Below are 15,232 nucleotides of genomic sequence, written 5' to 3'. Positions count from 1 at the left end.
CTGGGGATGAGCTTTCTGTAGTACCCTGCTGTCCCTAAAAATACCCTCACCTGCTTTTTGTTAACAGGTGCAGGCTATGCCTGAATGGTTTCCACTTTGGCAGGTTCTGGCCTTATCTTACCACTCCCCACTCTATGTTCTAGGTAGGAGACCTCTGCCATACTCACCTGAAATTTGCTCAACTTAATGGTCAACCCTGTCCTCTGTAGTCTGCCCAGCACCTCCCAGACATGCTGAAAGTGCTCTGTCCAGGAATGGCTGTAGATGGCAATATCATCTAGGTAAGCAAGGGCAAACCCTCCTGCTAGGATATGATCTACCAGCCTCTGGAAAGTTGCTGGGGCATTCTTCATCCCAAACGACATCTTTGTGAACTCATACAAGCCAAAAGGAGTCAAAAAGGCTGACTTCTCTGTAGCACTGGGAGTCAAGGGGGCCTGCCAGTAACCCTTGGTAAGAACAATGGTTGTAAGATATTTAGCCCCACCCAGCTGCTCTAGGGCTTCATCTGTCCTAGGCATGGGGTAAGCATCTGACTCTGTGTGACTATTTATTTCCTGTAGTCCACACAGAGCCTGGTGCTGCCATCCTTCTTTGGCACCAGCACCACTGGGGAAGCCCAGGGGCCGTTAGACTTTTGAATTACCCCTAGTTCCAACATCTCCTGTACCTCCTCCCTCAGAGTCTGTTTGAATCTCTCAGGCACCCTATAAGGGGCCTGCCTAATAGGACTCTGGGATCATGTATCCACCTGGTGCTGCACTAGGTGGGTGCACCCTGGTTTCCTAGTGAGCATGTTCCCAAATTCCTGCAATACTGCTTGGATTTCTCAAACCTGGCTAGGAGATAGCAGCTGGGATATTGCTACCCCTTCCACTGAGGTATCAGCCCGAGCCTCACTGAGGAGATCAGTCCCCAGATCTACCTCAGACTCCTCCTACAATCCACTGCAAATGCTCAGCACAAGGGCCTCCCTATCATGGTAAGGTTTCATCATGTTAACATGGTACAATTTATGCCCCTGCCATCTGCCTAGCAGTTCCACCATGTAGTTAACATCACTTACCTTTCTTACCACCTTGTAGGGACCCTCCCAAGATGCTTGCAGCTTGCTGTGTCTGACAGGAATGAGAACCATTACCTGCTGCCCCAAGGCATACTCTATAGCTAAAGCATTCCTGTCATAGCATACCTTTTTCTGTTGTTGGGCTTCAGCTAGGTTTTCTTGGGCCGAGCCCATGAGTTCCCAGTGCCTTGTCCTGAGGTTTAGGATGTATGCCACAACAGACTCCTTGTGAGACTCACACTCACCTTCCCACTCATCTCAAATTAAATCTAGAGGTCCCCTCACCCTATGCCCATACAGCAACTCAAAGGGTGAGAAACCTGTGGATTTCTGGGGAACTTCTCTGTAAGCAAACAATAGATGGGCCAAATATTTGTCCCACTCTCTCCTAAACTGATCTGCAAATGCCCATAGCATGGACTTGATTGTAGAGTGTAACCTCTGAACAAGACCATTAGTCTGGGGATGGTAGGGGGTGGTCTTCATGTGCTTTACCCCACAGGACTAACACAGACAAGCCAGCAGGTCTGACATGAAATTGTCACCTCTGTCAATCAGTATTTCTTTTGGGAAACCTACCCTGCTGGAAATCTCTAACAAAGCATTTGCCACCTTCTCTTCCTCAATGGAGGACAAATCCACTGCCTCAGGGTATCATGTAGCATAATCCACTTCCACTAGGATATACGTTTTCCCTGTGGAACTTGGGGTACTCAAAGGACCCACAATATCCATAGCTACCCACTGAAATGGCTCCTCAATCACAGGCTAAGGCATCAAAAAAGCTCTCACCTTGTCTCCTGGCTTGTCTACCTTTTAGCACTGCTCACAGGTCCTGCAGTACCCTATTACATCTCTGGAAATTCTAGGCCAATAGAAGTTCTGCATAATGCACCTCTTTGTATGTTTTATGCCCATATGACCTGCAAAGAGAATACCATGGGCTATGGCTAGAAGCACCAGATGGTAGACACTAGACACTACTAACTGCTGTATTCCCTCACCTTCTAGCCCTCCCTCAGGGGTCCACTCTCTGTATAGTAAGCCATTGTCCCAGTATATAGATTCCCCCTTTCCTTGAGAATCAGGTGCCCCCCTAGCTACCTGCCTCAGGCCTTGCATTGTAGGGTCTGAGAGCTGAGCCTGTCTCAGCTCTCTCCTTGTAACCCTTCCCAGCTCCCCTTCCACAGGAAGTCTGGCTTCCTCTGACAGTGGTGCCTCACTGTCAGCCTGAGTACTACTACTCACCTCTACTTTTGTAGTCACTCTGTCCAAGGAACCATCAGTACTCACAAGCAGCTGTGGCTCAATTTCAGTTTCACTGCTACAGAGTAGTTCCCTTCCTAAAGTAATCACCTAAGCAGTCCTGACTGCAAGTATGCAGTCTGTCTGGGTCTCCCCCAGGCTACCAGACCCACATGCTTGTCTCCTAGCCTGACTGCGTGTAACTGCATAAGCACATAGTATTGCCTCATCCAAATCCTTCCCTCTCAGGACAACTGCAGGATGGTAGTTTAGTACCACTGTTGTCTCAAGACAACCTATTATTGGCATTTTATCTTTCCCACTTACTGGCTCCCTCACCTTTTGTTCTCCACCTTGCATTTGTGGACATCTGTATGCCACACGGCCCCACTGGTTGCATTCAAAACATTTAATCCTAGGTCCTGGATGTGTACCTGGACTAGTGACTTCCCCTGCTACTGGCAGATTCTTAGGGGGCAGTCTGTGCTGCCCACCATGGGTACGTTTAGACCCATGAGCAGTACTGGGGGTCCCCTTCTTGTGCAGGGCTGCCCTGCTTGCCAGGTATAGGACTCCCTTCTTCCCCAACTCATCTGCAGTAGCACATTGTCTATCAGCTAACCAGATCCTCATGTCCTCATTCAAAGTGCTAAGGGCTTGTTCCCTCACCAAAATGTCAAAAGTGGTGACCTGACATCCACTCACCCGTCTATGGAAATAAGTGCTCAATTCAGCAACATATTCACACGCACTTTCACCTGCCTTGCGTATATGCTCACAAAACTCTTTTCCTGCATGTTTCAGGTGTTAGCTTAAACAGTTCTAAAAGACATTTCTTAACAGCAGTATAATTAAAACATGCAGCATCAGACATTTTAGATAAACCAGTTACAGCTTTACCATGGAGTAAGGGAGTCAGGAACCGTACCCAGAGCCCTTGGTCCACTTCATACTGTTTACATACCCTCTCAAACATATGAATGAAACTATCAAAATTAACCCCCTCTTTAAACTTTAAACAGAAATTTACTGACCTGTTGTGCTTCTGGGGTCCAGTTTCTCCCTTCCCCATTACTTCCATGACTCTGCCGAAGAGTCAGCATCTCCTTCTCATGCTGCCTCTGCCTTTCCTTTTCCTCAGCCTCCAGATGTAGCAGTTTTTCATTCTCCTCAGCCTGTAGACTCCTCAGTATCTCACCTGCTTCTATTTCCAAATGCCTGGCCTCCAACTCAACACTCTTTAGCTCCAGCTGGATTTTTAAATCCACTGCAGAAAGGTTGACCTGTCCATTCTCCGAGGGTATTATATTTCCACTGCCAGTCTGATTGTCCTCCTGGTTGCTGTTTTCTGTTGCAGCTGCAACCAAGGCTGCAATCAGGTCTGCTTAGTCAGGTTTCCATGCACCAGTTCCCTAGCCTGGGGCATCTATACCAGCTGGCTCCTTGTCAGCATTCCATACTCCTCTGCTGATATGCTGCCTGCTCACCCTGACTAACTAAGCTAACAAAAGAAATAAAACAATTGTGATCTGAACTCTGAGTATTCACTGTGTAGCTGTCTTAGAGTACAAAACACCTCCAAAACTCACTGTACACAAGCTACAGGATTCACTCTACCCACACCACTACAAGCCAATTAGTATTTGCCAACTAATTAATATGTGATGTGGATATCCCACTGCTGCCAAACGATTAATATGGTGTGGATATCCCAACCAATGCCACCAATTAATATGTGATGCCTGTGCCCTGGTCCAGTAATAAAGGACCCTCAGTCCTCACCACTAACATCAGAGAGGGTGTCTCATATATGAGGAAAGGATAACAAATACATGCAGTAAAGTGCAATTTCCCTTAAGACCACACAGAGATCACAGTCAGTCTGGGGCTGGTCACTCCCTTTTTCTCCAGGTCCCCAATAAAACTCCCCACTGGCACGGCTATACAGTCCAGATCTCAGCCAGGTGGGCAAGCTAAAATCTCCAGCATCCTCTCTGTCCAACCAGTGCTTTGTGTCCCTGCCCAAGTAGCTGACACACACACACTTTGAGATAATAGATTATACAACCACACAGACACTTCTGGGTAAGGCTGGCACAGGTTCTCCAGCTGTGCCCCTTTTACCCTGACTATACAGTAGAAATCACTGCCACCACCCAGCTAATATTTATCAGCTACTCAAAGGCTCTTATGAAAGAGTGTCCAGTTATTACTGTGCAATATTATTATCCAATTGGTAAGTGTGACTAAACAATCAAGGCTTATTTGGAGTGACTTGTACAGTAAATTCTATAAATATGCAATGTACTCTAGAGCTTAAATTATCTCTACACAAACCAGCCACAGTTAAAAGGTTTTAAAATATTTAATAATAAATAATTAAAACCACAAGACAATACTTTCTACTAAACAGTGCTAGTCAAGAGATCAGAAATCACACAGAAATACTTAAAATAATTCAGTAGTACAGTTCTGACATCACAGAAAAACACAGTCTAATATTTCTAGTCTCTAGCTATTTCTAAGAGAAAACACAAGTCTAAGATAACTTACTTAAAGAATCAGGGAGAGTGCTGATCTGAGTTGGATGGTCAAGATAGAAATGCTTAATGATCTCTGGTTTTCTCTGTTTAAATTGGAATTGCAGTTCTGATAAACATTACATCATTTCACACTTTCCTGGTGTTCCCAGGCCAACAGAAACTGCATCTACATTCTTTTACACTTAGGCGGAAACCAGGGAAATAAAAATATGTTTGCATGATTAAATCTAGCAATCTAACTCTTGTTAAAACAATAGAAAGAATGTGCTAGCCCAGATGGAATGACTCCGAATTTTTAATTTCAAAGGACAGCATGAAGTAATTTTAATTTCAAAGGACAGACAAGAAATGCTTGACTTGGCTTTCTTTACAGCAGATGGCAATGTTGCTACATTGTTTTAAGTTCAACATTTCACAGCATATTCTTTCATTTAAGAAAACAAGTTTGTATTTCAACATTCATATTTACAAATGATAGCATTATCTATAAATTCTATCTGGCTAGGCTGGCAGCCTTCACAATGGGGTCACATGACAACTTATTCATATTACAGCCCTCTTCTCCCCTGTGCTATGCAGCAGATATGTACATGCACGTCTCTGGATGTGTCAGCATATTAGTGCATCTGCTGTGGGTTTTCAGCTTCAGCTTCTCTGACTCTTTCCACTTGACTTAATACAGATGCCAAAAATCAGACATGTTTGTAAAACTGAACTGCAGTTTTCTGTAGCACCTTTTTGACTGGGACTTTATTCAGCACCTAGTAAGTTAGTTCTTATTATAGTCAAATGGATACATTACATACAGCAAGTGTGCATTAATAGTGCCTTAGCAGATATCTATTACAGGTGAAAAAGACTGACTTGCAAATTCAGTCTGGCTTACTCTTCTGAATATATCATGTTACTTTTATAAGTGTTTTTTTTCCTGGAACTTCCATGTGATATGTGGGACAGAAAGCAGGCACATACTGCTACAGCAGTGTTTGATTTCACTAAAACTAGAGTACCAGTAAGTATCTGTATGAAATAAAGAGTATTTCATTGCACTAAACTGCAAAAGTGACCCATATTTTTCCTGACTGCAGATCTGTGGCTAACAACTTGTTTGGTTGAGCTGCGTATGCACCAGAATTCTCAACCTAATGTTTTAAGAAGCACTGGGTGAGTGAACTTTAATGGATGTGTCAGAATGGAATCTCAGGCTGCTAATTTTCTTTTTAGTTGCATTACTCCAGCTTAAAGATCACCAGCACAATTTCCCAGCCAATCTGCTTCTGAGAATTTGCATATGGTGCGCAATGACTTCATCACGATTATGGGAACCTTGTATAATGTAATTCTACTCTTTCGCAGTGGCTTAATGGTGGAGATACATTCTCTTTTCAAAATAATGCTGCAGAGAATAATTCAGGAACTGTGGTCCAATAATTACATCGTTTGGAGGACTGCACTTTCAGGTACAGAAAATTACAATTAGAAAATCAATACCTAAATGAGTGCATACATTTAGAACTAGTCCCTAAAGGCTATGAATGTGGAAGTTTCCCACTGGGCTGATTAGCGACTCACCTTTACATCGTGAAATTATACAAGTATTTAACAAGCATGGTTGTGAATTATTGCAGTCTCTTATTAATAACAACATTAGGAAAATGGATGAACTATTAGCCACTATTCAAAAAATAGATAGAAATATACTGAATTATTTACTGTTTGATATCAAGAAGGCTGAATATTATGCATTGTTTTCAAGGGTTGATAAATCTCTTCTTGATTTGAAAAATAAAAAAATAAAAAACTGAGTGGAGATAAAAATGAATATGAACGGGAAAGCCTATCCCCAGCTCCCCTTGGGACAACAACCTTCTATTATTTCTTACAATGACAATGATTATTTGAAGGTGAACTTAATACTGTATTTAATAATGATGAACATATTACCTCACTCCCATTATCCTAGCCCCCTCTGAGGAGGTTGGAATGACTGAGAAACCAGAGAGGGAAAATCTATTACAACAACAGCAACTTCAACTATGGTGGACAGGGGAGAGGGAGGGGGAGAACATGGACTACATACAACAACAGTCACAACAATTATATGAACTGATAGACGTTATTTGTGATGTTCCCTCACCTTGCACAATCTTATATAACAACAAGGGTGACTTTAAGATTTATAATTATAGTGGTGCCCCGTTGGACAATAACATAGCTAATAAAAGATCTTTCCTTTGTACCAGCCCGCAATGAGCTGTGAGATGATGTTCTTATTAACCTAACATTATTTACTAGAAAGTTAAATTTTGCTTTCTTTTTTAAAGATTCGGGTATAAGAACATTGGTTGATAACAGATATGTAAAACCTAGCACCTTCAACCCTGCATTGCATCCTATTGTGTTTGTATATGAGAAATTATGTGAGTTTGAAATTAGGAAATTGCTTTTGAATACTAAGCAACAGAAACATGATGGTAATAACTTAACTCACTCAGAATATATGACACAAAGTAATTTGTGACATTAAGCAGCTAGGTGTAATGAAACCTGATAAAGGCGGAGGTCTGGTTATTTTTAATAGCAATAATTATAAAAACAAGATGTTAACTATGTTATATTTAGAAACATACAGTGAAGCGAGTGTGAATGAACTAAATATTGCATATCAAAAAACTGATGTGTTACTTGAAGAGCTATTGTTGAATAATCAAATTAGCATCACTGAATTTAACTTTCTGCAGGTAAAATACCCTAAGTTACCAACAATATTTGGCATCCCAAAAATCCATAAAGGTCTTATAGAAGTTACCAACAGTATTTGGCATCCCAAAAATCCATAAAGGTCTTACTGACCCACCTTTTAGACCTATAGTGGGCGCTAAGGAATCAAAAACTTTTACAATAGCTAAGTTTATTGACCTAGAACTGAAAGATGTATTAATAAATTATAGTTATTGTATCAAGGCTTCATGGGACTTTTTATGTAAAGTGTCTAATGAGCTATGTAGTGATACCCTTATTTTTATCACCTTAGATATTAAGGATTTGTATTCAGTTACTCCACACCACATGGGTATTGAGTGGTTTTATACCATTTTATGCCACAATACAACTGTAAATCATGATCAGATTGTTACCATCAGGGCATTTATGGAAGTGGTCCTAGAGAATATTTATTTATTTATATATTTTACATTTGTTAACCAGGAAACTCCAACTGGATACAGGTCCATTTTCAACGTAGGCCCAGGGAGAAAATCTCCACATGTACATAGATACAGAAGACTTAACAGTTGCAGTTTTTTATACAATTACATATATATTCATGTTCCAGATTAGTTGGAATATATACATAAAAGTTTTACAATTATTAATTCTCATATTAGAACATAAATAGTTTTAGTAGAGCAAGGTAGCATATAATTCAGTAGTACAGTGCATTAGAGTGAGACAGGTAATGTTTCAGACTTTTTATAAGACAGTTTCTACAAGTAGCCAGGGAATGTAGTCATACAAAGTGAATAGTGAGTAGGTTAGTCTGGGTTTGTACAGGGGCACAACCAATTAATTTTTAGGTGTGTTTACAGACACATTTTAAATTGGATTATGGAGTAAGTAGGTTCCAGATTTTGCCAACAGAGTTGGAAAATAATGACTCACCAGCTAAGTTATTGGATTTAACAGTTTGTACTAGCATTTTATCAGAAGAGCAGCTGAACATATAATCCAATTTGCAGAGCAGAAGAGCAGAGTGTTTTTAGGTTACTGTAGGGGGTGATTATATTTTTGAGTATGGGCAAGCCTTCAGGCTGATAGAGGACTTTGTGAGCAACTATTAATTGGTTATACTGGAGTTGAGAGGGTAAGTCTAGCCAGCCTAGGGATCATAGGTTAAGACAGTAGTGTGTTATATATGCTAAACCTGTGGCAAATTTGGCTATGTTATTATAGCAGTTATTGAGTTTATTGAGGTCAGATTTGCTTAAGTTTGTATAAATCAGGGAGGCATAAAGAAAGGTTGATAGTAAATGTGTATGGGCAATCACTGTCCTAGCAGTTGGGGCTAGGAATGGCTTAATCCTATATAAAGAGACAAGCTTCTTACTGACTGTTTTAATAGTTCTATCAATGTGGGCATCAAACTTAAGGTTATTGTCGACTATTACACCTAATAGCTTTGCATTATATTCCGGGGAAATCATGGTGCCATTGTTGGATGTTATGGTATATGATGGCAAAGGGACTTTCCGACTGGGGGGGGGGAAGAGTAACAGTTTTGTTTTATTTGGATTTAATAAAAGACACCAGTCAGTGAGCCAGCTTTCAACTTTGTTAAAGGTATTTTGGGATAAGGTCTGTAGGTCTATCATGGAGGTGGCAGAACAGATTAGGGTAGAGTCATCTGCATATTGAATGCAGGTTGCTTTGGGGATGACTGTATGGAGATCATTAATGAAGATGGAAAATAGGAGAGGTCCTAGTATAGACCCTTGAGGCAAGGGTGATTGGCAGTCGGGAGGATAGGCTATCCTTCCATAGCACAGCTTGTTGTCTGCTACTTAGATAGGATTGAAACCAGCATATTGCCAGGTTATCTATGGCGAGAGTTTTTAGTGTGCAAAGGAATAGTTGATGATTTACCATGTCAAACACCTTGGATAGGTCATGAAAGAAGGCAGAGGAGAGCTTGTTATTATTACAATTTTGATTTATTGCCTGAAAGAAGGAGAGAAGGGAAGAAGGGCTGAGGTTGTACTATGGTGGGGTTTAAATCCATGCTGAAAGGGAGCTAGGAGATTGTTCAGATTGAGGTAATGTAAGAGTTGCTTATGGATAAATTTTTCCATAATTTTAGCCAGAGGTGACAGAATGGCAATAGGCCGGTACTTTGATAGATCAGTGGAATTACCCCCTTTATTGAGAGGAATGACGTGGGAAATTTTCCGGATGGAGAGGATATATGCTTCTGAGATGGTTCTATTGATTAATATTGAAATGGGATATGCTATTATGTCTGCAGCTTTTTGAAGATATTCAGCGGGGAGTAGGTCTGCTGATAGGGTGGTGGGTTTCAGTTTCTTGATTAAGGATCGGATAAGTGATGTTGGTATTGGTTGAAAGTTAAAGGAGGGGTAAGTGTTGCATATGGGGTCAATTGGGTCTGGGTTATTGGGTGGTAGTTGGTTGCCAAGGGATTGTATAGTTTCCGTAAAGAAAGTATTAAAGGTGTTGGCAATATTTTCTGGAGGTTTTTGGAGGGCAGTCACGGGGGTAGGGGTAGTGTTATGTCCTGGGTGGAGAAGATTGTTTAAACTGGACCAAAATTTTTGTGGTCGATGTTGATGTTTTTGTTGCAGGTTACAGTAATGTTTTTCTTTTGTCTAGAACACTAGACTTTTTTTGTAGCATTTCTTAGCTGTTTATATTTAAGTTGATCCTTTGGGTATTTATTGTTTCTCCAAGAGGTCCAGGCTTTATTTCTACTTACAATTTTTTTATCTAGTTTCTTTAGACAGCCACAGTGCTACATTTTTCTTGGTTCTGATGGTCTGGGTAGGTGCATGGTTATCAACTATAGTAAGAAATGTGGAGTTAAAGTATGAAACTTCTTCATCTAATGGGAGTCATTTTAGACAAATCCAGTTACATGACTGAAGTTCTTTTTGGAATTCAGTTTGATCAAAGCTTTTATTGCTCTTAATTGTTCTGAAGCTTGGTTTTTGAGGGATATCAGTTTTTTGCCTGAGTATGTAAGTTAGGAAGTGATCACTTATTTCCTCAGGTTGGGTTCCTGCTTTGTACATTTAGGGTTGGTTATTTATGAGAATCCAGTCTAGTATACTTTCTTTGTTGTTGGGCTTACTAATTCTAGTGGTGGATGAAAGAACCTAGGTGAAGCCATATAAATTTATGTGGGTGGTAGGAAAGTCTGAGGAACAGATGCTCCAGTCAATATTAAAATCTCCGAGAACAATGGTTTCTTGTGGGCAGTTTATGGACAGCCACTGTAGGATGTCCTCAAGGGTATTAGTGTTGTTACATGGCAGAATATAAATACAGCCAAGGATAGTTTCTATCATTGCATTTGAACATCAGATATTTAAACAGTGTCGAGGAGTTGCCGTGGGGGCACTCTGTGCCCCCATTTTTGCAAATACAGTCCTGGCATATTGGGAAACAGAATTTGTCATCAATTCACCTTCTTGCCAATATTGGACACTTTATGGTAGATACCTGGATGATATCATTATTTTTTGGGAAGGTAGTACTGAAAAGTTAAACAAATTTTTTAACTACATGTGTGGCACCACAACAGTTTTGGATTTTACTATTCACACAAGTACTGAAACTATTCATTTTTTGGATGTCACTATTATGAAAGGTAGGACTAAAGGGGTGTTCTACTCTACTATTTATAGAAAAGCAACATATTCTAATACCTTGTTACACTTTATGAGTGGGCACCCCTTGCACCAAAAAAAAAGTTCCTGGTCATGGGACAATATGTTCATCTTGCCAGAATGGTATCAGATCATGATGAATATGTTATCCAGGTGAACATTCTTAAAAATATGTTGATCAGCAGAGGCAACCCCACACTGTTTATAGACAATATAGGTAATGAGGTAACTCAGAAGAGAGCTAGTGGACACTTCCTACCATTGCTGGGTTCAGATAGACTCACCAGCATGAACACTATATCTAATAGTGTTAATGTGGATCATACAAATGCAATGATTTTAACATTCAATAAGCAATATGGTAATATTAGAGAAATTATTAGAAAAACCTGGTGTGTTTTTGACACTGACCCAGATTATAAGAAATTGTTGGGGGTGGGCCCACGTATAGCATATAAAAATAATGTAAGCATTAAAACCATGTAAGAAAGACCTAAGTATGATGAATTGTATGAAAAATTAGTAAATGTGGGTATTGCCCACAGTGTAAACATATATTAGAGCAGAATGAAATTCATCTGGCTCATTTTGTTACAATAAGGTTGAAAAGCAGATATAATTGCAACAGCAAACTGGTTATTTATATGGGTATTTGTCAAAAATGCCCATGTTTTTATATAGGCAAGACAAAAAATGGTTTTAAAACCAGAATATATCAACATTAATATGATATTAGCAAAAGGGATTCTAGGAATGCCTTAGCTGAACATATAATCCAATTTACAGAGCATCATTTCTAATATAGCGTCATTGACCATGTGGATATAGGTGAAATAAGGGATACTATAGATGATTTTTTGGAATTTAAGGAACTCAAATGGCAACTGCGAACCAATGCAATGAATTATCTGGGACTAAATGGTGTGGTTTCTATCAGTCCTATTTTGAGATTGAAAGCCACGTTTGCTATTTAGCAATAATTATGTTCATGGGGCATACACTGTATTAAAGTCTGCATTTTTTTATGTGTAATACATGTTATAGGTAGCATGACAGCTAGATTTACATATGCATTTATTTTCATATGCAAACATTTTTTACAGCACAGGTATTTTAGTTATTTCATTAACATTATATGTGAATAGGTGTTTCTGTAGTTTAGTAGTGTGATAGTATTGGAATGAATACATAGGAAAATGTATGTGTTATAAACTGACAATGTAATGTACCTTTAAATGCTGGCTTCAAATTGAGGCAAGTTTTATCACATGATTTTTAGGATATATTTAAATGAGTTGGCCACTGCTGTTCAAGTTTTTAAGCTTTTATTCAGAGGAAGTTTGCATTTTATATACAAAAGTGCTAAATAAATACTTGGGAGTGGATCCTTTTGCCTTTGTTTGTGTTATTTCTACGTTCATAAGCGACTTTTTTTCCTGGAGCTTCCATGTGATATGTGGGATAGAAAGCAGGCACATACTGCTACAGCAGTGTTTGATTTCACTAAAACTAGAGTACCAGTAAGTATCTGTATGAAATAAAGAGCATTTCATTGCACTAAACTGCAGAAGTGACCCATATTTTTCCTGACTGCATTACTTGGTGATGTAAGTTAATGTAAATGGGTAGATAGAACATATAGCATTCATATTACAGGAAAAGACAATGTCAGTCAGAAAAACATGTGGCACTTATAAGAGGTCATATTGACAGTTTGAATTCCTTAACAGTAATGTAAACAATTCTGTGGTTATATGTGGTTTAGTGAAGTTAATGAACTATGCAAAGCTACTTCTGTGAGTGGAAATCATTACATAATATACAGAAACAGTTTTTCCCACCTTTGTACTGCTACGAAAGATAAAATTATGAATGAGCAAAAACAGCAGAAGAGTTTCTGGGAATTATTGGGGTGACCCACCACTTTGTAGGTTTCCTATTGTTATATTTTGTATGTTTCCAACATATGTAGTGATTTTATCATTTCCTGAAATAAGGATTAATAACAATGATACACACCATTTTCATCCCCATGTGTGTGGTCTACGGTAGGCCTCAAACTCTGAAATGAACCGACTCCAAGTATCCAGTCAAAGTTATCGGCTAGAGAGTTCTTCCATCCACACATCCCACGTTCAAAATCACAGGATGTGCCACATTCCTTTTCATCAGTGTTATCCCCACAGTCATTTACAAAATCGCAGCTTTGTTCTGGTCTGTAACACCTTCCATTCTGACATGTCAAGTAGCCATGTGGACAGGAACCTAAAGGAAATTGATGAAAATCAATATAATGAATCAATTTGTAAAACAGTATTGACCTAAAGGTTATCCAAGACTTAGAACAGAGACAATTAACTTTATAATTAAAGCAATAGGTGGCTGTCAACAGTTGTGTGAAAAACTATTCCTTCCCAAAAAGTTCAATCTATTATTCAAATCATTTCTCTTAAATTCATTAAGAGAATTTAAAATAAATGCTGGTAACTCTTTTGTGACATTGAAGTGTGAAGGTCCTGGAATTTCCAACTGCACATTTGTTTATTGTTGAAAATAAATTATTTCATTTGCAAGTACTCTGTAGTAAGTAGGTCACTTGTTGCACTGTGCATGTGTTTATTATGCATGTGTGTGTGTGTGTGTGTGTGTGTGTGTGTGTGTGTGTGTGTGTGTGTGTGTGTGTGTGTGTGTGTGTGTGTGTGTGTGTGCATGTTTGTGTACGCGTGTGTGTCTGTCTTTCTTTTCATGTCTGTGCAGTATACCTCTCAATTATCTAGATTTTTGTCTCATATTTTTGGTGTGATCTTCATAAATTTTTTTGTTTTGTGACAAATCTCAGAGGACTGAAGTAATTAAATAACGGCATACATTTCTTATTCAGACTTTATATCCTTCAGAAAATGCACACTGACACAAATGCTGTTATTCTAACAAGATTCTGTTTCTAAGAGCAATATTTAAAATATGTCCTGAATTTGGGCCTCTGTTTACCAGTTATTTTAGGCTTTGCCAGATTTCTTGTGATAAGAAGTTGAGAGGTATGCTGTGCATGTTTGTGTGTGTAGGTGTGTGGGGGTGTCTAAATTATGATTAAAGGTCCCTAAAAAATTGATTTTAAATCATTAATGGACAAAGTTAGGTAAAATGTTAACTTGAATGGATAAATAAACATCTTTATGGACAACGAGCCTGGAATTCAGGTGTTGATTGATAACTCTAGCATTTGGAAATCTAATGTTATTAGCTGGTTTTGACAACCATTCAAAAATCTGAGAATATTACAGTGATCACATTAGAGCCATCTTATGTCAATACTCTCTAGGACACAACCTTATTCATATATTTAGTTTATTTCACTAGCACAGCAAACAAATCATATCAGGCCATTTGCAGGCAAAACCCAGATGAAGAAAGTCACCAAAAAAAAAAAAAGAACTAATTCACAAATATGGAGTAATCGCAGAAGGCAGAGAATCCACATACAACTGAAACAATGAGCAAATATTATTAAGAGTACATAAACAATTGTGGGTTAATTTTAGTTGTAAGTATGGGACGTGAGAACACATGATTGATGTAAAAGTGATACAGGTGAAAGGAAAGTCAGGTGATGTGCCCAATGGAAAAATACGTACAGTCAGGTTTTTGAAAAAGGTGTCTTTTGAGTTTTGAGTTGTACTCCGAAAATGTGTAAAGAGGCAATTTCTTTTAGGTAAGGGGGGAAAGGATTGCCAGAGTCTAAGTGCAAGAATTGACAAAGACTTTTTTGGTACATGTCAATTTGATTTGGGAAGTCTGGAGTGAAGGAGTTAATTCAGAGAGATTGTGGAGGTTGTATGGGGTGGTTTTATTATGGAATTTGCAGCAAGAAGTGCAAAGGTACCTGGCTGAAGTAGTCTGAAAAGAAGAGACCCTAGGAGTAGCTGAGTTTTTAGGAGACTAAGAGCCATCTGGCTTTGGAGTGAGTACTGAAGTGA

At 39.1% G+C, this 15,232-nt stretch overlaps 1 protein-coding gene across 1 annotated transcript in view; it reads right to left on the bottom strand.

Moving 5' to 3' along the window:
- Positions 1–15,232, bottom strand: part of MALRD1 (MAM and LDL receptor class A domain containing 1) — a 3,217,568-nt gene that overhangs the window by 1,864,515 nt on the left and 1,337,821 nt on the right. The window contains exon 15 of the mRNA XM_044065510.1: positions 13,275–13,520. Coding sequence (XP_043921445.1) covers positions 13,275–13,520 — 246 coding nt within the window. The remainder of the gene's footprint in view (positions 1–13,274; positions 13,521–15,232) is intronic.

This window comes from Protopterus annectens, chromosome 3.part0 (genome assembly GCF_019279795.1).
Source record: "Protopterus annectens isolate FY-2018-M chromosome 3.part0, PAN1.0, whole genome shotgun sequence".
Classification (NCBI taxonomy): domain Eukaryota; kingdom Metazoa; phylum Chordata; order Ceratodontiformes; family Protopteridae; genus Protopterus; species Protopterus annectens.
This window is presented reverse-complemented; position numbering and strand designations above follow the sequence as displayed.